The sequence below is a fragment of the Xenopus tropicalis genome, chromosome 2 (genome assembly GCF_000004195.4).
Source record: "Xenopus tropicalis strain Nigerian chromosome 2, UCB_Xtro_10.0, whole genome shotgun sequence".
In the NCBI taxonomy this organism is placed as follows: Eukaryota; Metazoa; Chordata; class Amphibia; order Anura; family Pipidae; genus Xenopus; species Xenopus tropicalis.
Genome location: NC_030678.2, coordinates 100,762,825 through 100,783,837, shown reverse-complemented (window position 1 = coordinate 100,783,837; position 21,013 = coordinate 100,762,825). Strand labels below are relative to the sequence as shown.

The window sequence follows — 21,013 nt, the reverse complement described above, 5'->3', positions numbered from 1 at the left end:
AGTCCCAGAATCTTACTGAAAAGTCCCTCATTTCCTTTTGATCTTTTGAACTATAAAAGATACAAATGTTTCTCAAACTTAATTAAAAAGTAGCTTTTGGCAGAGAGCCCAGAAATCTTAACAAGCTTCACCTGCTCTTAGAAACATTGTTTCTCACATTTAATTAAATAAGTGGCTTTTGGCAGAGAGCCCAGAAAGAAACTTCACCTGCACTTAGATACAGTGTTTCTCACACTTAACTTTCTGGGCTCTCTGCCAAACGCCCACAGTATTTAATTGACATTGTATCTAAGTGCAGGTGAAGCTTGTTAACCTTCTGGGCCACTGCCAAAAGTCCACTTAATTAAGCCCATTTAATTATCAAGCCACACTTAAATTTAGGGTGTGTGGTCGCACAAATGGGTGTGCCTCTTTCCATTTTCAAAATGTTGGGAGGTATGTAATAGATAAAGCCTCATTATATTCTACAGAGCTTTTCTGTTATCTGCTATGTAACCTGTGCCTTTTGTCCTTTTTTCCAGCATGAATGGCTGCCCCCATGGCTAAACAACAGCTTATTTTTATAAACTATAGTAGCTTTTTTGTAGCAAACACCCCAGTTTTACATTATATATTAATTACTTTAAAACACTTTTATTTCTTGGTGTTACTGTTCCTTTAAGAGCCCTACAGTATGAATGATTCACAATATATTCTTTTATCTATAAAAATCTCAGTTTACTGGGGTCCTTCACCGAAAAAGTGACTGTTTGCATGGTAAAAGAAAACTATAGACAACTTTACCACATGTTGATTAAAAATGTTTAATGGTGGTAAAGGTATTTGTAAATGTAATGTGAATCAAAGGCAATGTGTATGCCTTTTTGTTTTCTGGGTCTGACTTAAAACAGCTTGAAGGAGAACTAAACCCTAAAAATAAATATAGCAACATTAACTCATAGATATATGGCATTTCTAGCCATATTTTAAATCAGAGAAGCACATTATCAGTATAAATAAATATGAAATGGCAAACTAAACCTTTGCCTGCCAGGTAACATTGCAAAATATTTCAATATTTTTTTTATTAAAAATACTGCTCAGTATCATATCATATTCACCATACCCCTGGGTCTTTAAAATATTATATGTTTTCACCTGGCACTTTCTGATATACAGTTATACATTTCTGTCATCAATTTCACAAATGAGTACAAATGCTGCACTGTTAGATAAGAAACCACTTGGGACGCTTCTTTCTCTATCACCTTTTAAATATGATCTATTGTTAATTCTTAATTTTAGCTTTATTTGTGGGGATAATGGTTGTTATGGTGGTCAAAACCTGTTGTCTACTGTTGCTGAAGGTCTAATAATTGCTGTACAGTGTGACAGGGCTGTATAGGATTTCAAATGAGACCTCAGACCCCGTACATGCTGTTTATCAGCTCTATGAGAAAAACAGTTCAGTGCTTTTGAACGCACTAGTAATATGTCATTCAGTGATCGAGGATAAATGATCAATAAAGCCACGTGTCTCCATTTCAGAAGAATATGGCTCTGGCAGGAAAGCAGTATGAAGGATCCTTGAACAACTCGAGACCTGATCTATGGACTTCATCAATTCCTAGTGGGAAGGATGAGATTATTACAAGCCTTGTAACTGCCTTAGATTCCATGGTAAGTTTTATTCAAGATTTGCATGCATCTGTGACCTTGGCTCCCCTTTGGCGTTTGCAGGGATGGATCACAAAAGAGCTGTGACCCTTTATCATAGTAGAAGAAGGAACCAGCAGCTGTTCTGCAGAAAATAATACACTGTGCTTTCTCTGCCTCCAAATGACAAGTAATTACAGTGAAGGCCTGACAAGGTTAAGCCAGAACGAAGAGAAAGAAAGTAACAGTGTATACTCTAAAGAATTGAGCAACCTTATCCTTCTGTGCTATAAAGGGAAAAGCTAGCAATATTGTGTTTAGTCAGTGCTAGATAAAAAAAGCTCCATTTGACAAGATTAATTGTGTAGAATTTACAGGCAAGGAATGATTTAGGAATAAGTATCAGGACCACTATTGATTGCTTGCAAAGCCGTCTGTGCTAGGGTTTTCTTTCCTTAAATTAAATTAATCAGTCAGCTACCTGAAACAGTGGTCTCCTAGCATATGCCAAAAAATAAATCCTTACCTGAAAATGAGGCATTGTTCTATATTTTGCTTTATTTGGGATGTATTTATTAAAGGTATGGGACCTCTTATCCAAAATGTTTGGGACATCGGATTTTCCAGATAAGAGCTCTGTCTGTAATTTGTATCGCAATAGCTTGGGTCTACTAAAAAGTAATTTAAACATTAAATGGATTAATTATAGCTTAGTTGGGAGCAAGTACAATGCACTGTTTTATTATTGCAAAGAAAAAGGAAATTATTTTTAAAAAATAGAATGTTTTGCCTATAATGGAGTCTATGGTAGAACTTTCTGGATAATGGGTTTTCGGATAACGGATTCCATACCTGTATTATTATGTATTTATAAAGTGGTGACATATTATGCAGCACTATATGATAAATGAGTTTGCACATTGAATATACAGAATTATATACAAAGCAACCAATAAACGATACAGAAGGTGGAGAGGGCCCTGCCCAAGAGTTTACAATCTAAAAGGAAAAGGGGTTGAGACACAGGGGCTGATTTACTAACCCACGAATCCGACCCGAATTGGAAAAGTTCAGACTTGAAAACGAACATTTTGCGATTACTTTGCGATTTTTTCGTATGTTTTGCGATTTTTTCGGATTCTGTACGAATTTTTCGTTACCAATACGATTTTTGCGTAAAAACGCGAGTAATTCGTATCCATTACGAAAGTTGCGTAAAAAGTTGCGCATTTTGCGTAGCGTTAAAACTTACGCGAAAAGTTGCGCATTTTTCGTAGCGTTAAAACTTAACGCTACGAAAAATGCGCAACTTTTCGCGTAAGTTTTAACGCTACGCAAAATGCGCAACTTTTTACGCAACTTTCGTAATGGATAGGAAAACTCGCGTTTTTACGCAAAAATCGTATTGGATCCGAAAAATTCGTAAAGAATCCGAAAAAATCGCAAAACATACGAAAAAATCGCAAAGTACCGATCATTACGAAAAAAACGCAATCGGACTCCAATCGACCCGTTCGTGGGTAAGTAAATCAGCCCCACAAGGTGCGCGAATGGGCAGTATTCATTTCTAACAGAGCAGGTATTTAGACATCATATTACTGTGCTCTGTGCTCCAAAGAAAACATGGTAGACATTGCATGTTAACATCAAAGCTATGGAGAGAGAGCTTTAACTTGGATCACAATTACAGGTATGGTATCTGTTATCCAGAAAGCTATGAATTGAGTGAAGGCCTTCTCCCAGTTTTAATAAAATAATTTAGATTTTTAAAAATGATTTCCTTTTTTTCTGTGATAGGCAGGACCTTGTACTTCATTTCAACAAATACTAAATCTAATTAGATATATTTGATCCTTATTGGATGCAAAATAAACCTGTTGGGTTTAATTATTGTTTAATGTTTTAGTAGACTTAAAGGGGTTCTTCACCTTCATATAAATGCAATTATCAGAGCAGGGCAGGTCATTTTAAGTAAATTTGTAATGTATATCTTTAAAAAAAATTCTATAGTTTATGAGAAAATTACCTGTGCAGTAAGCATTTCTTCCTAGGGCAGAAGTTACTTGAGGCACCTGGGGCCTTTACACAGGGATGTCTCAGCACGTTGACACTCTGCATAATGCTTAGGTATGGGGATCCAAATTACAAAAAGATCCCAGGTCCCAAGCATTCTAGATAATTAGTCCCATCCCTGTTATATCAGCCTAATATCTCCATGAATTAATTACATCAGAGAATAACACTTTGGCAATCAGTGATGGACCCAGCAAATATTATTCACAAATTCAATAAAGGAATATATTTTAATAGAGTGCTGGTGAAACCCTCATGATAGCCCTGGTAAAATTTGTGTTTAATTTGCTACAAAATAATATTGTAAGTCCAGTGTGCACTTGCTGACTAGAGATACTGTTGTCATAAATTTGTATTCCTTTCAGTAAAACAAAATATTATTGCAATTCAGCTACGCTTATTGAAATAAACAGCATTATATATTGTTCATTGCCACAGTTGAGAGAGGCACGATGTTATGCACTGCATTTCTTAAAACTTGAAAGGCCAGCATCCAGTGATCTGCAAGTTTGACCAAAAGATTCAAATTTTTCTCCAAGATATTAAGTTCTATTGCCACATTTATGGGGTCCTGCAGTCCAGAGCCTTATTCAAAGTTTTCCAGTGGTTTACAGCAGCTTGCCCTTCTTACATGCTACTAATAACAGTGTCACAAGAACAATGCCAAGATAGGGCTGAAAATCAGCTCATTTAAATTATAGCATTTAATTGATTACACAAGAACAGTCAGTCAAGAGTCACTAGACCAAAGAAAATTGTGCCTTCTTATGTGATTGCTGAAGGTCTACTGCACTGGTAAGTTCCATCTGGTCTTCAGGCATCTGTTTGTACAAATATTTTTGGTTTTTTTTGTTAAGGATACTGATTTGAAAATGTTAAAGCTGTTTTGCTTTGTTACTGTGCAGATGAAATGAATCTATACCTATGCTAATCGTGGTATTAAAATCCAAGAATGGTAATTGCACAACCTCTTTAATTGCAATGAACTTTGCAAAGACAGAATTATATATCTGACATTTTAGTATATGTGCTGATTATTTTCTTTATAATTTTCCCATTTCCAAACATAGTGCTCTGCACTGTCTAAACTTAATACCGAAGTGGCCTGTATTGCTCTTCATGAAGAAAGTGCAATTGTAGTTGGAACAGAGAAAGGACGATGTTTTTTAAACTCTAGAAAAGAAATTCGAGCAGATTTCCAGCGTTTTTGTGGTAAGTGTTAGATATTTAGGTAAGTCATTGTCTTGGTGGTATAAATGAATGTTTTGGCTTCTGTGGGATTCAGGTTGTTAAAATATCTCTTCATTGCAACGTAATAGTTTACTAGGATACAATAAGAACGACAGTGGCATCTTGAAAGCAAAATATATAGTGTGTACTGAAACAAATGACTCTAAAACTGTAATGTTTAGCCTTACTTTAGGATAAACTCCTTTCTTCTGTCACCCTGTTCCTACCTATCAATCTTGGTAAAGACTTTTGTAGATCTGTTTACTCCTCAAAAATGTTGTTAAAATATTATTCTGTTTATTTACATTCATATAAGTATGTATACAAGTATCAGTTTTACCGCCCTGTTCTATCCAGGGCATTATACTTTGCTTGCACGAAAAACATATTTAACACAAGGAAAATGATTTTGAGGTGACATGCCAAAAAATGTTTATCTACACATAATTCATCTTATGACCCATATTTTCCTAAATATATTATATAAAGTTGCACACCAGCAGCAATAGTTCTTACGCCTCATAAACTGGTTTCCCATAATACACGCTGGTTTCATATCAGTTATGTTTTATAAGCTACATGAGAATGGACCACACTGCAATGGACAGTATACACAAGCATAACTGCTCATATAGCCTCAGTGTAGAGCACTGTATACTGAACCTCCCTGGGACCTTTCTGAAGGTGTTTCTCAAGGTCTCTTGAGAAAGGTCCCAGCGTGGACCGAAATGTCACAGAAATCCCAGTGTTGCTGGTCTTTTTTTATATGAAGAAAAAAAAAAAATATATATATATATATATATAATATAATAATTTCTCACTGGTTGGTAATATTTGAATTCCTCACCCTCCAGCCCCCTGCCACATACTTGCCATCTCAAATCTTACTGACACAAGCCAACAGTTTATGCACCTGCACCTGTCGGATTGGGGAGGAGATGAGTGCTTATTGCATCACTAGACTGCAATATGCCACTTCTTATACTGCTTCAGTAAAACACAGCCTGCATGTATCTTATTATAAATGTCACACCTCATTAATAAACGCTGGGCACATTTGCACTTTGTCAGTAAAGGTGGCCATACACAGGCCAACTTCAGCTGCGGATATCAGTCCTTTAGACCAATTTGGCAGGTTATCTGCCTGTGTGTAGGCACCACCGATGGAACTCCCCGACCCCAGCATCTGGCCTGAAATTGGTTTGATTTTTCTGTAAAATCGTTGATGCAGTCCCTGAATCGATGATGTCTATGCCTACAATTTTAATTTGATCATATGTCTCTTGTATGGCCACCTTGACACATAGCAACCATTTACTAATAAGCTTTTTTAACCAGCTGCAGGTTAAAGTATTTTTCCCACACGTTTTTGTATTATATAAAAATGTTGAGTGTAATCTAAAAATCATTGTCAATAATTGTTGCTAATTTTTTTTTTGTTTATTTTTTTGTTTAGTAAGTCGCCATAAAAATGACCAAGAAAATGATGGCCAAAGAAGAAATAGAGACTGCATTCAGAATATTCAGCAAGTCCCCCTTGGCCCAACATCAGATATCTACCTTTTGCGAAAGATGGTTGAAGAGATTTTTGAAGTGCTCTATAGTAAGATGCTATTCAGCTGTTTCAAACTAGTTACATTTTCTTTTCTTCTTATAATACAGATATTATCATCATCTATTAAAGGGGTTGTTCCCCTTTGACTTAACCTTTAGTATGATGTAGTGAGTGCTATTCTGAGACAATTTGCAAATGCTTTATTTTTTATCATTTGTATTTCACTTTTTGTTTAGCAACTCTCCAGTTTGGAGTTTCAGCATATCTGGTTGCTGGGGTCCAAATTACCTTAGTAACCCGGGATTGGTTTGAATGAGAGACTGATATAAAAAAGAGAGGATCTAAATAGAAACAAAAGGCAGATAATTAAAAACCTATGAAACATAAATAATGATGACCAATTGAAAAGCTGCTTAGAATTGGTTATTCTATGCCATAGTAAAAAAAAGGTGAATCACCCCTTAAAGGAGAAGGAAAGGCTAAGTCACTTGGAGGTGCCAAAATGTTAGGCACCCCCAAGTGACTTAGATCGCTTACCTTTTACCCCGGGCTGGTGCCCCTGTACGAAGAGAACAGCACCAGCCCGGGGTAGCAGCGAGCGCTTTTTTACCCTTTAGTCGGCTTTTTACTCTACAGCGCATGCGCCGGCCCACGGATTTCGCCGGCAGAAAAAAAAGGAAGAAGGGAGCGCTCCCTACCCTGGGCTGGTGCTTTTTTTTCCTAACAGGGGCACCAGCCCAGGGTACAAGGTAAGCGATCTAAGTCACTTGGGGGTGCCTAACATTTTGGCACCCCCAAGTGACTTAGCCTTTCCTTTTCCTTTAAACCAAAATGCTTTAAACCTAGAGGGTAATATGGAGCACCAAGCTTTTAGACTACTAAACACAACTTGAACTTTTAAAAACTGAATAGCTTTGTTATACCATTAAATTTTTATTTATTCCAGCTTCATTAAGCTGGTACTATGTTGATATAAAGTGAAAAAGCAAGTCAAGTGAATAGGGAGAATTTTTGTTTCTGTTGGGCACTATGGAAAATGGCTGCAATATATTTCTGAGATTCATGAATAATAAATACCATCTATACTGACATTTTTATTGAGTAATTAGAATTCATGATAATTTAGGTAGTTTGTATTTTTTTACATATTTAGGCATTTCTAAAGAAAACAAATTAAGATTTAATAGGGCTTTCGGGTATTTGCACCACTGCGGCTATTAGATTAGTCTACTGTGGAATACAGGTCAGGGATAAAATAATGAAATGTATCTTTTGATTGGTTCCTCTCAGTTACTGCAGCAGTGCAAAATTTCATCTCTGTTTGTAAAAGTACCCAGCCTAGTAAGTGCATTTTGAATGGGAAAATAAAGGTTGCTAAAAATATTTATGTAAATATACAGAAGTCTTTCAAAGATTACTCAAGTGTTTTAGCATAACATCTATTTTTTATAATAAGGGGCTTTAAAATATATTTTCTTTAATTATCCCCTGGGTATCCAGCACTGGGGTGATCCTTGAATTGCTGCAGAAGGTAACAGATAAACCAGCTATTTTTTTTTTAAATAAGTTGAGGACTTCTTGCACATTTACTTTCATGTTTTAGTATCCCTTTGAGATGTAGGGCACATCTTTTGAAAAGCAAATGTAAACATTATCTCATATTTTGAGCTAAATGTAAGGCAAGATGTAAAAAACTAGAATCACAAATTCCTCATGTTATTTTAGAATTCTTATCAAGGCCATGCAACTTCTGGAAAGGATGGTTTATACAACACACTTCTGATTGGAGTACATACACTTCATATGAATCCATCCCCATTTTTACATAATTTTATACTTTTGTCTTAATTATAACATTACTCTATATTACTTGCTCCGATTTCATCTTTATAAATGTCTTCTTAGGTGAGGCCTTGGGTAAATCTAATATCGTTCCTGTGCCATATGAGAAGGTGATGAAGGAGCATGGATCAGTTGCTGTCCTAGGCTTGCCTGATGGGATCAGCTTCAGGAAACCTGCAGATTATGACTTGAAAAGTTTGATGCTCATTTTAGAACACAGCCACAACATTAGATTCAAGCTGAAAATGTAATTCTGAAAATAACCCTAATGTTACCCCCCCCAAAAAAAATATGGAAAAGTTTTGATCATTCAAATTCAAGGAGAACTAAACCATAAAAATGAACTGGGCTCAAATTGCTATATTGTATAAACATAACTTACTTCACCAGCCTAAAGGTTCACCATCTTTGTAACATTAATGATCCAGGCCAAGTTGTTTCCATTTTGGATTTTGTTAGATGTGTCAATGATACCACACATGTTGTTGTGGCTCAGGGCAGTTGAGAAGCTTAAGGGTTTGTCACAAATTATCAAGCAAAAAAATGAGGTTGGCCTGTAATATAAGCTGATTCTACAAAGCTGATTATTAATTTCTGATGCTAATTGCACTGGTTTCTGAGCTGCCATGTAGTAGTTATCAGTATTATTTACTAATCAGCCTTATATTGTGACATTTATATTATATATGTACAGCATAGTGTGAGTGGGTTCCTAAGCTCAGTAACTGACTGCAGCATAGAGCATGTGCAGTGAATCAGTAGAAAAGAAGATGGGGAGCTACTGGGGGCATCTTTGGAGGCACAGAACTTTCCTACTAAAGGGCTGTGGTTGCCTTGCACTGGTACAGGAGCCCAAAACATCATGTACAACATTTATACCTTACATCTTTGTAAATCTTTAGTTTTCCTTTAAGTTTATGAGAAGGAAATCAAACTAAATACATGTTTAAACACACAATCCTGGAATACATAAACTTGGGCACTGCACACAGGCTCTTTGTTCTACTGTACATGAGTGTCAGCATTTAGGGATATTAATATTATATTATTTTTATATTTGTAAGGGAAATAAGTAGTATGCTTACCGTAACCAAAGTAGAGTTTATATGAGGGATATATTTTCTTCCTTATCTTTCTGAATGAAAATATATAAGAAACTATTCATTCCAAGTTAGTTGTGTTGCTATTTACCAAGGGTCAGTACATAAGAAAATTTGAATAAACATGTATCATTCATTTTCAAAAAATATATATAACGAACAGTTCAGTGCAAAAATAAAACTAATTAAATAGAAATGCCTGTGCAAAATGAAAAAAAAAATCAAATATAGTTAGTTAGCCATAAACGTAATCTATAAAGGAGTGGACTGATGTCAAACATAATAACCAGAACACTGCTTCCTCCTTTCAGCTCTCTAACCTTTTAGTCAGTGACTAAAGAGGGGCACATGGAACATAACTGCTCCAGAAGATTCAGAAGCAGTTATGTCCCATATGCCCCCCACCCCTCATGTCACTGATTGGTTATTGACTAGTAACAAGTTAGAGAGCTGCAAAGGAGGAAGTAGTGTTCTAGCTATTGTGCTAGACATCCATTTACTCCAGCCTTTATAGATTATATTTTTGCCTAATTATATTGAAAACTTTTATTTTGTTGATATGGCCCATAATTTGCAGCTTATATTTTTTGAACAAAGGGAAATCAAAGAGATACAAGTTTATCAGAAAAAAATACCAATGAAGTGTTTTTAAAAGTAGTTTTTTGAGTGATAGTATGCCTTTTATTTTCTCTATATAATTAGACCTACAGAAGAATCCACCAGAGAGCCAAAACTTTGTGCAGATTTGAATAGCCCACCTACATCAGCAACAAAGGTTATTCCAGACACCAGCCAATGCCCCAGACTCCAGAGATTGCCTAATCAAGAGCATCCTTTGAGTACTTCAAGCTATCCCTACAGTGTGTCCCAGCCTAACCAGATTTCACTGGAGCTAAAGCAAGAGGTTCATTCAAACATGCTTGGAACAAATGCAGTCAGTCAAATGCTGGTTCACAGGCCATCAGCTGAAAATAATCATGACTTCTCAGACTTCTCAGACTGCTGTGGTAATCAACTATGTTTGGTGGTATTCAACTCTTCCACCATTGAAACCCTTATCTTTTTGGAGCATTGTGTTTTACTTAATGATTTGTTATAGAGCTGGAGAGCAGGGAAAATACAGGTATGGGATCCGTTATCCGGAAACCTGTTATCCAGAATGTTCCGAAATACATAAGACCGTCTCCCATAGACTCCGTTTTAATCAAATAATTCACATTTTTTGATTAATGATTTCCTTTTTCTCTGTAATAATAAGACAGTACCTTGTACCTTATCCGAGCTAGGATATAATTCATCCTTTTTGGCGGCTAAACAATCCTATTGGGTTTAACTAATGTTTACATAATTTTTTAGTAAACATAAGGTATGGAGGAACAAATTACAGAAAGATGCCTTATCCAGAAATCCCTAGGTCCTGAGCATTCTGGATAACAGGTCCCATACCTGTCTATCCTGAGTAAATCTTACATATATGCTTTAGTTCTTATGGTTTCATTGGGCAAACTTTTTACATATTTTATTAGGGAGTGATAGAATCGCTTAAGCAATAAACATATTTTTAGAATAGTTATGAGTCTATTTTTTTCCTGAGGCCAAAAGCTAGCACGGCCTTTCAAATGTATTTAAATGTATTTTAAATATTAGAAAAGTGCCTTTTTATTCCTAGTCATAGCAAGTGGCTACTGGCTAAAAAACTACCCCTAAGTATCTGACACAGTTCCTTGTAATTATGTCATAAGTCTTAACATATAATATTATAGATTGTGTTTAGATGATTTTAGCAGTCTTTCCGGATAAATTGTGGAAAGGTCTCAAAACATGAAGCAATAAAATACTTTTAAAATATAAATGATGTAGGACACATTACATTACTTTGCCTGCTGCAAGGTGCTCTTGACCTAGTAGTAAGACTGAGAATAAGAAATTGTTTGTGATTTTAGCCCTATAGGCATTGCATTGCTATGCATGGTAGATCGTGGAACTCTTGTGCATGATTATGAAAGGTACCGGGTACATGTTTGCATATAAATACAAACATAAGAATATTTTCTTCTTTATTTTGTAAGTAAATTGTTTTCTTACACATAAGTTGATTTCTTCATTCCTTTTCAGGGCAGCAGTCACCTGTAGCAGGTAGCAGCCTTAGGCAAAATGTCCATGCATCAAAACGGCTCTTGTTTTCAATAGTACATGACAAAACAGGTATGTAGATCCAGATATTACATTTTAGCATTAGTGCCATTGCCATATGTTGGATTTGTGTCACCTGTAACACCTTGAGATATTTTTCCTAGAGACTGTGTACAAAAAGGGTAATGTAACAAAAGGTGCCACATTTACATTTATGTCTGGTTAGCCATAGCAACTAGGAAGTTATTTTCAAACATCCAGTAAATCCTGCCTGCCCATTTTTTGTTATAGGTTGCTAGACCAGTAGCCCTGCACTTTTTGTAAGTCTACCCCAGCTATATATATGAGTGATTTGAAATAAATGGTCCTCCAACTATAAATTGCATTTTGGCCCTCCTGATCAGCAAATTGACTTAACATATTATGACCTATTTATGCTTTATTACATTACTCAGTATATCTCAGTGGAAAAATCATAATCTATGTCCTTGATTCTAGCCTTGTAACTGAATTCTACTGTTCTCAGTAGCACTTCAAGTAAACAATTTAAATAGTTTACTATACAGACAGTACGCGCCACATGGTTTTCAGTATTCGCTGAGCAAAACTAATAATATAACAACATTTAGATATTTGTGAGGAGACCATTAAGGAATTTCCATACATGGATTGTTTATTACAAAGGCCAATTTTTGTTGTACCTTTTAAATTAGCTTTTAGTATGTTCTGATTCTCTTTGAGGCTATATTTTTAAAGTCAATGTGTCCCATTTATTTTCTACTTGGAATTGCATGGAGAATAAATGCCTTGTTTCTAGGGTATGTGGTACCCATATAGCTGTTAAAATTCCAAGCTGGAGAGCCACAGAGCAACATACATAATCTAAAAACTACAAAAATAAACATTTTATTTAATCAAATTGTCTTATAAAGCCATTATCTACAGCATACTAAAATTAATTTTAATGAGCTCTTGCTTTTTAACTCCTTTTTCGTAGTACAGTTTATTATTTTGTGTCTTGTATTTTGACAGATAAATGGGACAGTTTCATAAAGGAAACTGAGGATATTAATACACTCAGAGAGTGTGTGCAGATCCTATTTAATAGCAGATATGGTGAGTAGCTGTTGCATATTATAATTTCATATTATCTTTGATGATTTAAAATAGCAATGGCCTGTCACTAAATATATAAATATTCCCCCCTGTAGTGGAACCACTGCTTCAAAACCAAGTGCTTATTTGCTGGTATTGGGTAAATATGTAATTTAAGAACCTCTTTTTGCAAATAAGACCCATTGTATATTAACTGATTCTTTTATTTCACAGTAAATATGACGTATAGGGGTTAGGGCATACAAATCATTCATCTACTTATGTGCCTTAAATTCAAGCACTTTACACAATAGGGCAATATTTTATGCATAAATGCAGTTTTCCAACATCATAGCTTGAGAGTGTATAAAATAGTAGGTCATTGCAAGTAATATATATGCACCAACATGGATTCAAAAGGTTATTTGTAATGTATTAAAACTAAATGCCAGGTTCCATAAAAATTGGCATTGGTGCATAGAATAACACCTTGTTCAACTTACTTTCAATAAATAGGAGTTTAAAACCACTGCATGTTTGATCCTTACAAGGTAGATAATTAAATTATCATCACACATCACCCTCCATTTACCCACTGTCTTACTGGCTTACAGATAGCACAAGTCCAATATGGAGGGGAATTATGTGTGTACTGATAATCTAATTTTTTTCCCTGCTTAGCTCAAGAAATGTCAAAAATTATTTTGTTTTTATGATTAAACCAATAGGCAAAAAGCTCTTTTTATTGAACTCATGTTACAGAAGGGGGTGCGTTGTGTAAGGTTGCACAGCAACTTACAGCAGCTCAGATAAGTTAATTTACCCAGTGCTGGGTCAATTTTAGTGGCGCCCAAGGCAACCACACACCCTTGATCACACACCCCCCCCCCACCTCCTGCTTCAGTTAGAGAAGGCTGAACTAGGGGTTGGTAGGCAGAAGAGGCATGTGCTTGCTTCCCCTTTCTGTTGTGCCTTAGGCATGTATGCTTACCCTTAGTTCCGACCCTGAATTTACCAAACAGTTTTTTGTTATGTTCAGCAGCAGTAAAATTAACTTCTGTATTGTTCATTTTTAGATTCAGCCAGAAAGCAGAAAGAATGATAATCCTTAGGGATTAACAACAAGTATATTGTATGGTTTTACAAAGGATATTGATTCTTTTTCAGCTGAAGCTTTAGGGCTTGACCACATGGTTCCTGTGCCATATCGTAAGATTGCCTGTCATCCTGAAGCTGTGGAAATAAAAGGAATTCCGGATAAAATCCCTTTTAAAAGACCATGTACCTATGGTGTACCGAAATTAAAAAGAATTTTGGAAGAAAGGCATAATATTCATTTTACTATTAAAAGGTAATTTTCTTCTTGTTTGTAGCTAGTGATATATTTCGTCACACACACCAGTCAATATCTATCCATCACATGCTCAGGGAACATGCATTGGGAACATGAAATTACAATATAGTTAGTTATATTGTTTGCTGTAACAGAGCACTTCTGCATAGCCATTAAAAGAACAAAGGTCTGTGATGAAAGTTTCTACTGCTGCTGACCCAATCCACTTTTTGTCATGTGTTTAAATACAAATTAACAGAAAAAGTACATTGGGTAAACCCAGAAAGCTATGCCCTAACACTACTGTCCATAAAGTGACATGCATAAATAATAATAATCACCCCTTTGGACTTTTCCACATTTTGTTGTTTTACATCTTGGAATTAAAATTTTGGGGATTTTTCTATTTCATTTGCACTGTATAATTTTTTTTTTAATTGTGACACAAAAAGTTAATCAAATAAAATGTGTTAATTGCTCAATAAGCTGAGGTAAATACACCAGTTTTGACACTTTTTGGGGAGAGTTTTTGGCTGATTCTTACAGATATAAGTCCCCTATATTTTTAAGGTTATGTGGATGAAACAACTCAGTTTTCATATAATTTCATTGTTTTTTTTAAGTTTAGTGTGATCCGACAAAACCATCAAATTATCGTTAGGTTAGCGTGCACCAAACGATTGTACATCAAGCAATCTTTTATCCAACATCTGTCAGAACTTACATTGTCCAACTTCTGCGGTGCCGAGGGCCGGAATTTCTCTCGCATACATGGTGGAGGGCTGATAATGGAAGCCAGTTTTGACCACTCCCCCATTTAAGCCACACCCACTTCAAACCACACCCATTTTATCACAATGGTGGTAGCGCAGCAAAAACCCAAATGCTTCATCCTCACTGCAGGGATATCAACCATCATTCATATGTGAAAGAATTACATTATGTCATATTAAGACGTACCCTTAAATCCATATGCCTCCTCCTCCCCTGTGGATAGCACAGCAACCCCCAGCATATAATTACACACCTTAGGGACCATTTAATCGCTATTTCCAACTGCTAACAAACTCCTAAAACAAACCACTGCCAGGTTCACCTCCCACAGGCAGCATAGGGCAGGCAGAGTATGGCACACACAGTCAGCACTCTGCCTGCCCTGTGCTGCCTGTGTGTGTGCCATACTCTGCCTGCCCTATGCTGCCTGAGTGTGCCATACTCAGCCCTACCCTGCCTGTGTGTGCCATATTCTGTCTGTCCTATGCTGCCTGTGTGTGCCATACTCAGCCCTACCCTGCCTGTGTATGCCATGCTCTGCCAGCCCTATGCTGTCTGTGTGTGCCATACTCTGCCCTACCCTGCCTGTGTGTGCCATACTCTGTCTGTCCTATGCTGCCTGTGTGTGCCATACTCTGTCTGTCCTATGCTGCCTTTGTGTGCCATACTCTGCCTGCCCTATGCTGCCTGTGTGTGCCATACTCTGCCTGCCCTATGCTGCCTGTGTGTGCCATACTCTGCCTGCCCTACTCTGCCTGCCCTACCCTGCCTGTGTGTACCATACCCTCCCTGCCCTATGCTGCCTATGTGCCATGCTCTGCCTACTCTATGCTGCTTACACACAGGCAGCATAGTCCAGGCAGTACATACAATGTCTGAGGTGTGAACAGGAGAACAATGTGGGTTATTACAGCCTGAGCCTGAGGTGTGAACACTGCAGGGGGTGAACAATACAGAGATTAAAAGGTGTGAACAGTACAGGGGATTACATTTTTAAACAATACAGAGGTATTACAGTTAGTTATTTTGGAGTGAATAAACACTCCTGAACCCAGCGCTTCTTGATAAGGAATCCGTGTATGTGAATCTTCAATGTAGTGAAAGGTCAATGCTGCTTCCTCCTGATGTCAGCTCCCCTTAGGATGAGCCTCAAAGTATATGTGGAGTAATGTAGATGGAAGCGCATAAAAATAAAAATAAGATATATAGTGCAGATCAATATAATAAAGGAATACCAAAAATTGATTAAGAGGGTGTATGCTTAATTAAAACACCAATGCTTAGGTAAAGTGACCCCAATACCATAGACTAATGTAGAGTCTATATCTGCTCACCAGAACAACTTATAGAGAAAGCATGTAGAATCATCCCAACCGGACATTGATAGAAGGGGGATCCAATCACTCCATATATATAGGGTGGAGAACAAGGCAAAATATAGTGTAAAAACGTTTATTGTATTACAATCCTGAACAGTACAGGCTACTTACAATGTAGTAGAAGTGTAAAAGCATGGAACCGAAGAATCAATGTTAGCTCAACGCGTTTCGCGTGCTGACTGCACGCTTCCTCAGGAGCAAACAGAAAATGTCCCAACAATGGCCTTATAAACCATATTGTAAATTAGGTTAATTAACCCAAAGCGGCAGCACCGGTATAAAACCGGAAGTGTATGTGTCAGACCGCATGGTAATAGTGACGTTTATGTCGCGCCTAAAGTGGGGGTGGTCATTAGCCCAAGAAGGTATACCTAACCTTAGAGACGCGTTAAACCCGGAACCGGAAGTGTATATGTCAGATCTAAAGTAGGAGTGGTAGGAGTGTACGTAACCTAGGAGACGCGTTAAACCCGAAACCGGAAATGTGACACGCTGAGGTGAGGGCATGTAGTCATAGAAACCAACAGTGTCACGTGCAAAAATCCAGGGAGCCCCTGACCAAGTAAGGGACGCGTCACCCAGGAGACGCTTGGGCTGCCGTAGTTAAGCTGCAGTAATTAAGCGAGTTAACTGTAGAGGGGCCGCTCATATAATAAGGGACGCGTAACCTAGGAGACGCCAGGCACGCAGCAATTGTAAAAACTATCTATAAATAAATACGTACATATAAAAACTAAAAACAAATACTGCGTACAAAATGTAAATACTGCTTCAGAAAACCATATAACATATAGATATATTAACCGCTGGTGTTAAAATACTGCTGCAAAGGTATACTAAAATCATGTATAAGTCTAACCCTACAAAAGTACAAAAATAAAAATAAAAATAAAAATAAAAATAAAGGGAATTAGTAGAACTGAGACATATAATGGGATAATAAGAGGGAACATATATGTAAAAATATAGGATAACTTAATAACAAAATATCTCTCTCTCTCTCTGTATTCAGAAAGCCGCCAGATCTAAGTCAATATTAAGACCCGAGGGTTGTAACGTATTCAACTTGAAGATCCAATAAGTCTCACGTTGTCTGAGTTTGATGAAACGATCCCCACCCCTAATATTGGCCGGTATTTGTTCTAAACCAATAAAAATCAAACCCTTTGGATCACAGTTTTGTGTTGACTTAAAGTGTCGGGGAACACTATGATTAGTTTTACCTGCCCTAATATTGCGTACATGTTCCCCAATCCTAGTACCCACTGACCTAATTGTTCTCCCAACGTATAGTTTTTTACATGGACAAATTAATAGATATATCACATATATGGAACGACAATTAATAAAAATTTTGATTGGGGGTATATCTGTAATGCTAGTATTTTTGGGGGCAACAAAGGTGCAAGATGCACACTTTTTCTTTCCACACTTATATGTGCCCTTTAGGCCAAATGGATTCAAGTGCCTCTTGTGTTCCTGGCGATTCCATACCTTCGAGGGAGCCAACATATTATTCAAAGTCTGTGATTTTTTAAAATAAATTTGTGGCTTTGATTTACAACATACTTTCAAAATGGGATCAGCCAAAATCACATTCCAGTGTCGTTGTATAATGTTCCTGATGTTATAGGCTGACGAATTGAACCTGGTGTAGAAGTTACAATTAGGCAGAATGTTCCTTTTAGACTTTTGGGGCTGCAGAAGGAGATCCCTGTTGATGTTATCTATTTCATGTCTGGCCTCCTGGAGCCAGGATTTTTTATATCCCTTCTCCAGGAACCTACTTTCAAGAATGTGACACTCACGTTGATAGTCATCTAATTTGGAACAATTCCTTTTAGCCCTCAAGAATTGCCCTTTAGGAATATTTTTGATACATTGGGTATGGTGGCTGCTGGATGCATGTAGAAGACCATTGCGGTCAGTTGGTTTCCGATACAATCTAGTTTCTATCTTGTTGTTCTCACAAAAAAGGGTCAGATCCAAAAAATTAATGGTGTTGGGATGTATCTCTGAGGTAAATCTAAGGTTGAAAGTATTGGTGTTAATGTGTGCGATGAAAGATTCCAAAAGATCTAGGGGGCCATTCCAAATAAAGAGTAAATCATCGATATACCTAGTATATAAGATAATGTGTTCACTAAATCTAGATGAGCCCCAAATGAAGTCATCCTCCCACACTGCCATGTACAGATTTGCATATGCAGGGGCAAATTTACTGCCCATGGCTGTACCTTGTTTCTGTAAGTAAAATATACTGTTAAAATTAAAATAGTTATGTGTCAAAATAAATAGTATGCTATCCAATAAAAAAGTTTGAAATGTTGATGGTAATTCACTTTCTAAATCCAGCTTTTTACGAATAGAGTCAATTCCCCTCCCATGTGGGATATTAGTATATAAAGAACTGACATCGCAAGTGATCCAACAATAAGTGTCTTTCCACTCTATATTATTTATTTTCTTCAATAAATCTCTAGTGTCACATAAGTAAGATTTTTGTTTAATGACTATATCCTGTAGATAGTGATCCACAAAATCTGAAAGGTTACTGGTCAAGGAGTCTATTCCCGATATGATGGGTCTCCCAGGAGGATTCCTAGCATCTTTGTGTATTTTCGGGAGATGATAATACAAAGCTAATCTCGGAAATTTGGGAAAAAGAAAGTTATATTCTCTATCCCCTATAATTCCGGTTTTCTTGGCGTCCCCTAATAATGATTCTAATTCACCCATAAATTTCGTGGTAGGGTCTATAGTTAGTTTATCATATGTATCAATATCTCCCAGGATTCTCTCTGCTTCAGTGAAGTAATCCTGTTTATTCTGAATGATTATCCCCCCCCCCTTATCTGCTTGTTTAATAACTATACTTTGATCTTTCATCATAGATTGTAAAGCTTTTTTCTCACATAATGTAAGGTTACTCTTGAAATTGTGGGTATTACTGAACAAATCATCAAAGTCCTTTTGGACTAATTTGTGGTACATTTTAATGTGTTCCCCTTGGCTCTCCCTTGGACAGAAATTTGTTTTTCTATAACAGTTAAAACTTTTTATAGGGGATGGGTCTGAAGTAGTACTAACAGTGGTGATCGGTGTCTGTGCCGTATGATATCTTTTGAGGGTCAGTTGACGTACAAATTTGTGGAGATCGACATAAAGTTCAAATCTATTTGGACCCGTGCTGGGTGCAAATTTAAGACCCTTTTTTAATAATTGAGTTTCATGTACTGTTAATGACCTATCAGAGAGATTGAAAATAGATGTCTGTTTTAACGCCGATGATCTCTTTTTCTCCTGAACCCTGTGTCCTGCCCTAGTTCCTCGATGTGATCTGCTCCCCTCTTTGTACCCCTTGGAACAGGAAACGAATGAAAATCCCTAGTTTCCATCCCCAAGGGGGATGGAGCTATAACAGGATTTCTAGTGGACGGAGGATTAGTAGATGTATATGTACTCGAGGGGTTAGGACCATAAGATGTATCAGTACTAATGGGGCTGTAGCGGTTGGAATGGGCAATTTGATAGTTATTCTTAGGAGATCCTCGACTATCTGAGATAGTACGAGAAGGGATCTTATTAGCTTGTCTCTTTGGAACATATGTCCACCCTTTAATATAGTGGTCATGTTCACGATGTAATTCACTATGTGTAGATTTATTGTGAGATAGTTTTGTAGGTCGACCGTTATGATAATCCCTATAGTCACGTGTCAGTTTACCCTTTTTTCCGAAAAAAAAAAAAAAAAAAAAAAAAAAAGGGTAAACTGACACGTGACTATAGGGATTATCATAACGGTCGACCTACAAAACTATCTCACAATAAATCTACACATAGTGAATTACATCGTGAACATGACCACTATATTAAAGGGTGGACATATGTTCCAAAGAGACAAGCTAATAAGATCCCTTCTCGTACTATCTCAGATAGTCGAGGATCTCCTAAGAATAACTATCAAATTGCCCATTCCAACCGCTACAGCCCCATTAGTACTGATACATCTTATGGTCCTAACCCCTCGAGTACATATACATCTACTAATCCTCCGTCCACTAGAAATCCTGTTATAGCTCCATCCCCCTTGGGGATGGAAACTAGGGATTTTCATTCGTTTCCTGTTCCAAGGGGTACAAAGAGGGGAGCAGATCACATCGAGGAACTAGGGCAGGACACAGGGTTCAGGAGAAAAAGAGATCATCGGCGTTAAACAGACATCTATTTTCAATCTCTCTGATAGGTCATTAACAGTACATGAAACTCAATTATTAAAAAAGGGTCTTAAATTTGCACCCAGCACGGGTCCAAATAGATTTGAACTTTATGTCGATCTCCACAAATTTGTACGTCAACTGACCCTCAAAAGATATCATACGGCACAGACACCGATCACCACTGTTAGTACTACTTCAGACCCATCCCCTATAAAAAGTTTTAACTGTTATAGAAAAACAAATTTCTGTCCAAGGGAGAGCCAAGGGGAACACATTAAAATGTACCACAAATTAGTCCAAAAGGACTTTGATGATTTGTTCAGTAATACCCACAATTTCAAGAGTAACCTTACATTATGTGAGAAAAAAGCTTTACAATCTATGATGAAAGATCAAAGTATAGTTATTAAACAAGCAGATAAGGGGGGGGGGATAATCATTCAGAATAAACAGGATTACTTCACTGAAGCAGAGAGAATCCTGGGAGATATTGATACATATGATAAACTAACTATAGACCCTACCACGAAATTTATGGGTGAATTAGAATCATTATTAGGGGACGCCAAGAAAACCGGAATTATAGGGGATAGAGAATATAACTTTCTTTTTCCCAAATTTCCGAGATTAGCTTTGTATTATCA

General features: G+C 36.9%; 1 protein-coding gene across 5 annotated transcripts in view; it reads left to right on the top strand.

Moving 5' to 3' along the window:
- The window catches only part of gtf2ird1 (GTF2I repeat domain containing 1), a 77,364-nt gene that overhangs the window by 26,110 nt on the left and 30,241 nt on the right, over window positions 1-21,013 (top strand). For 4 of the 5 annotated variants that reach the window (XM_002932292.5, XM_004911706.4, XM_012957548.3 and 1 more), the window contains exons 2-9: window positions 1,528-1,659; window positions 4,779-4,920; window positions 6,395-6,541; window positions 8,399-8,582; window positions 10,138-10,442; window positions 11,551-11,640; window positions 12,601-12,684; window positions 13,831-14,014. In XM_002932292.5, the coding sequence (XP_002932338.2) occupies window positions 1,534-1,659; window positions 4,779-4,920; window positions 6,395-6,541; window positions 8,399-8,582; window positions 10,138-10,442; window positions 11,551-11,640; window positions 12,601-12,684; window positions 13,831-14,014 (1,262 nt within the window). In that variant the 5' untranslated portion in view covers window positions 1,528-1,533. The remainder of the gene's footprint in view (window positions 1-1,527; window positions 1,660-4,778; window positions 4,921-6,394; window positions 6,542-8,398; window positions 8,583-10,137; window positions 10,443-11,550; window positions 11,641-12,600; window positions 12,685-13,830; window positions 14,015-21,013) is intronic. The other variant, XM_004911708.4, reaches the window with a different exon arrangement.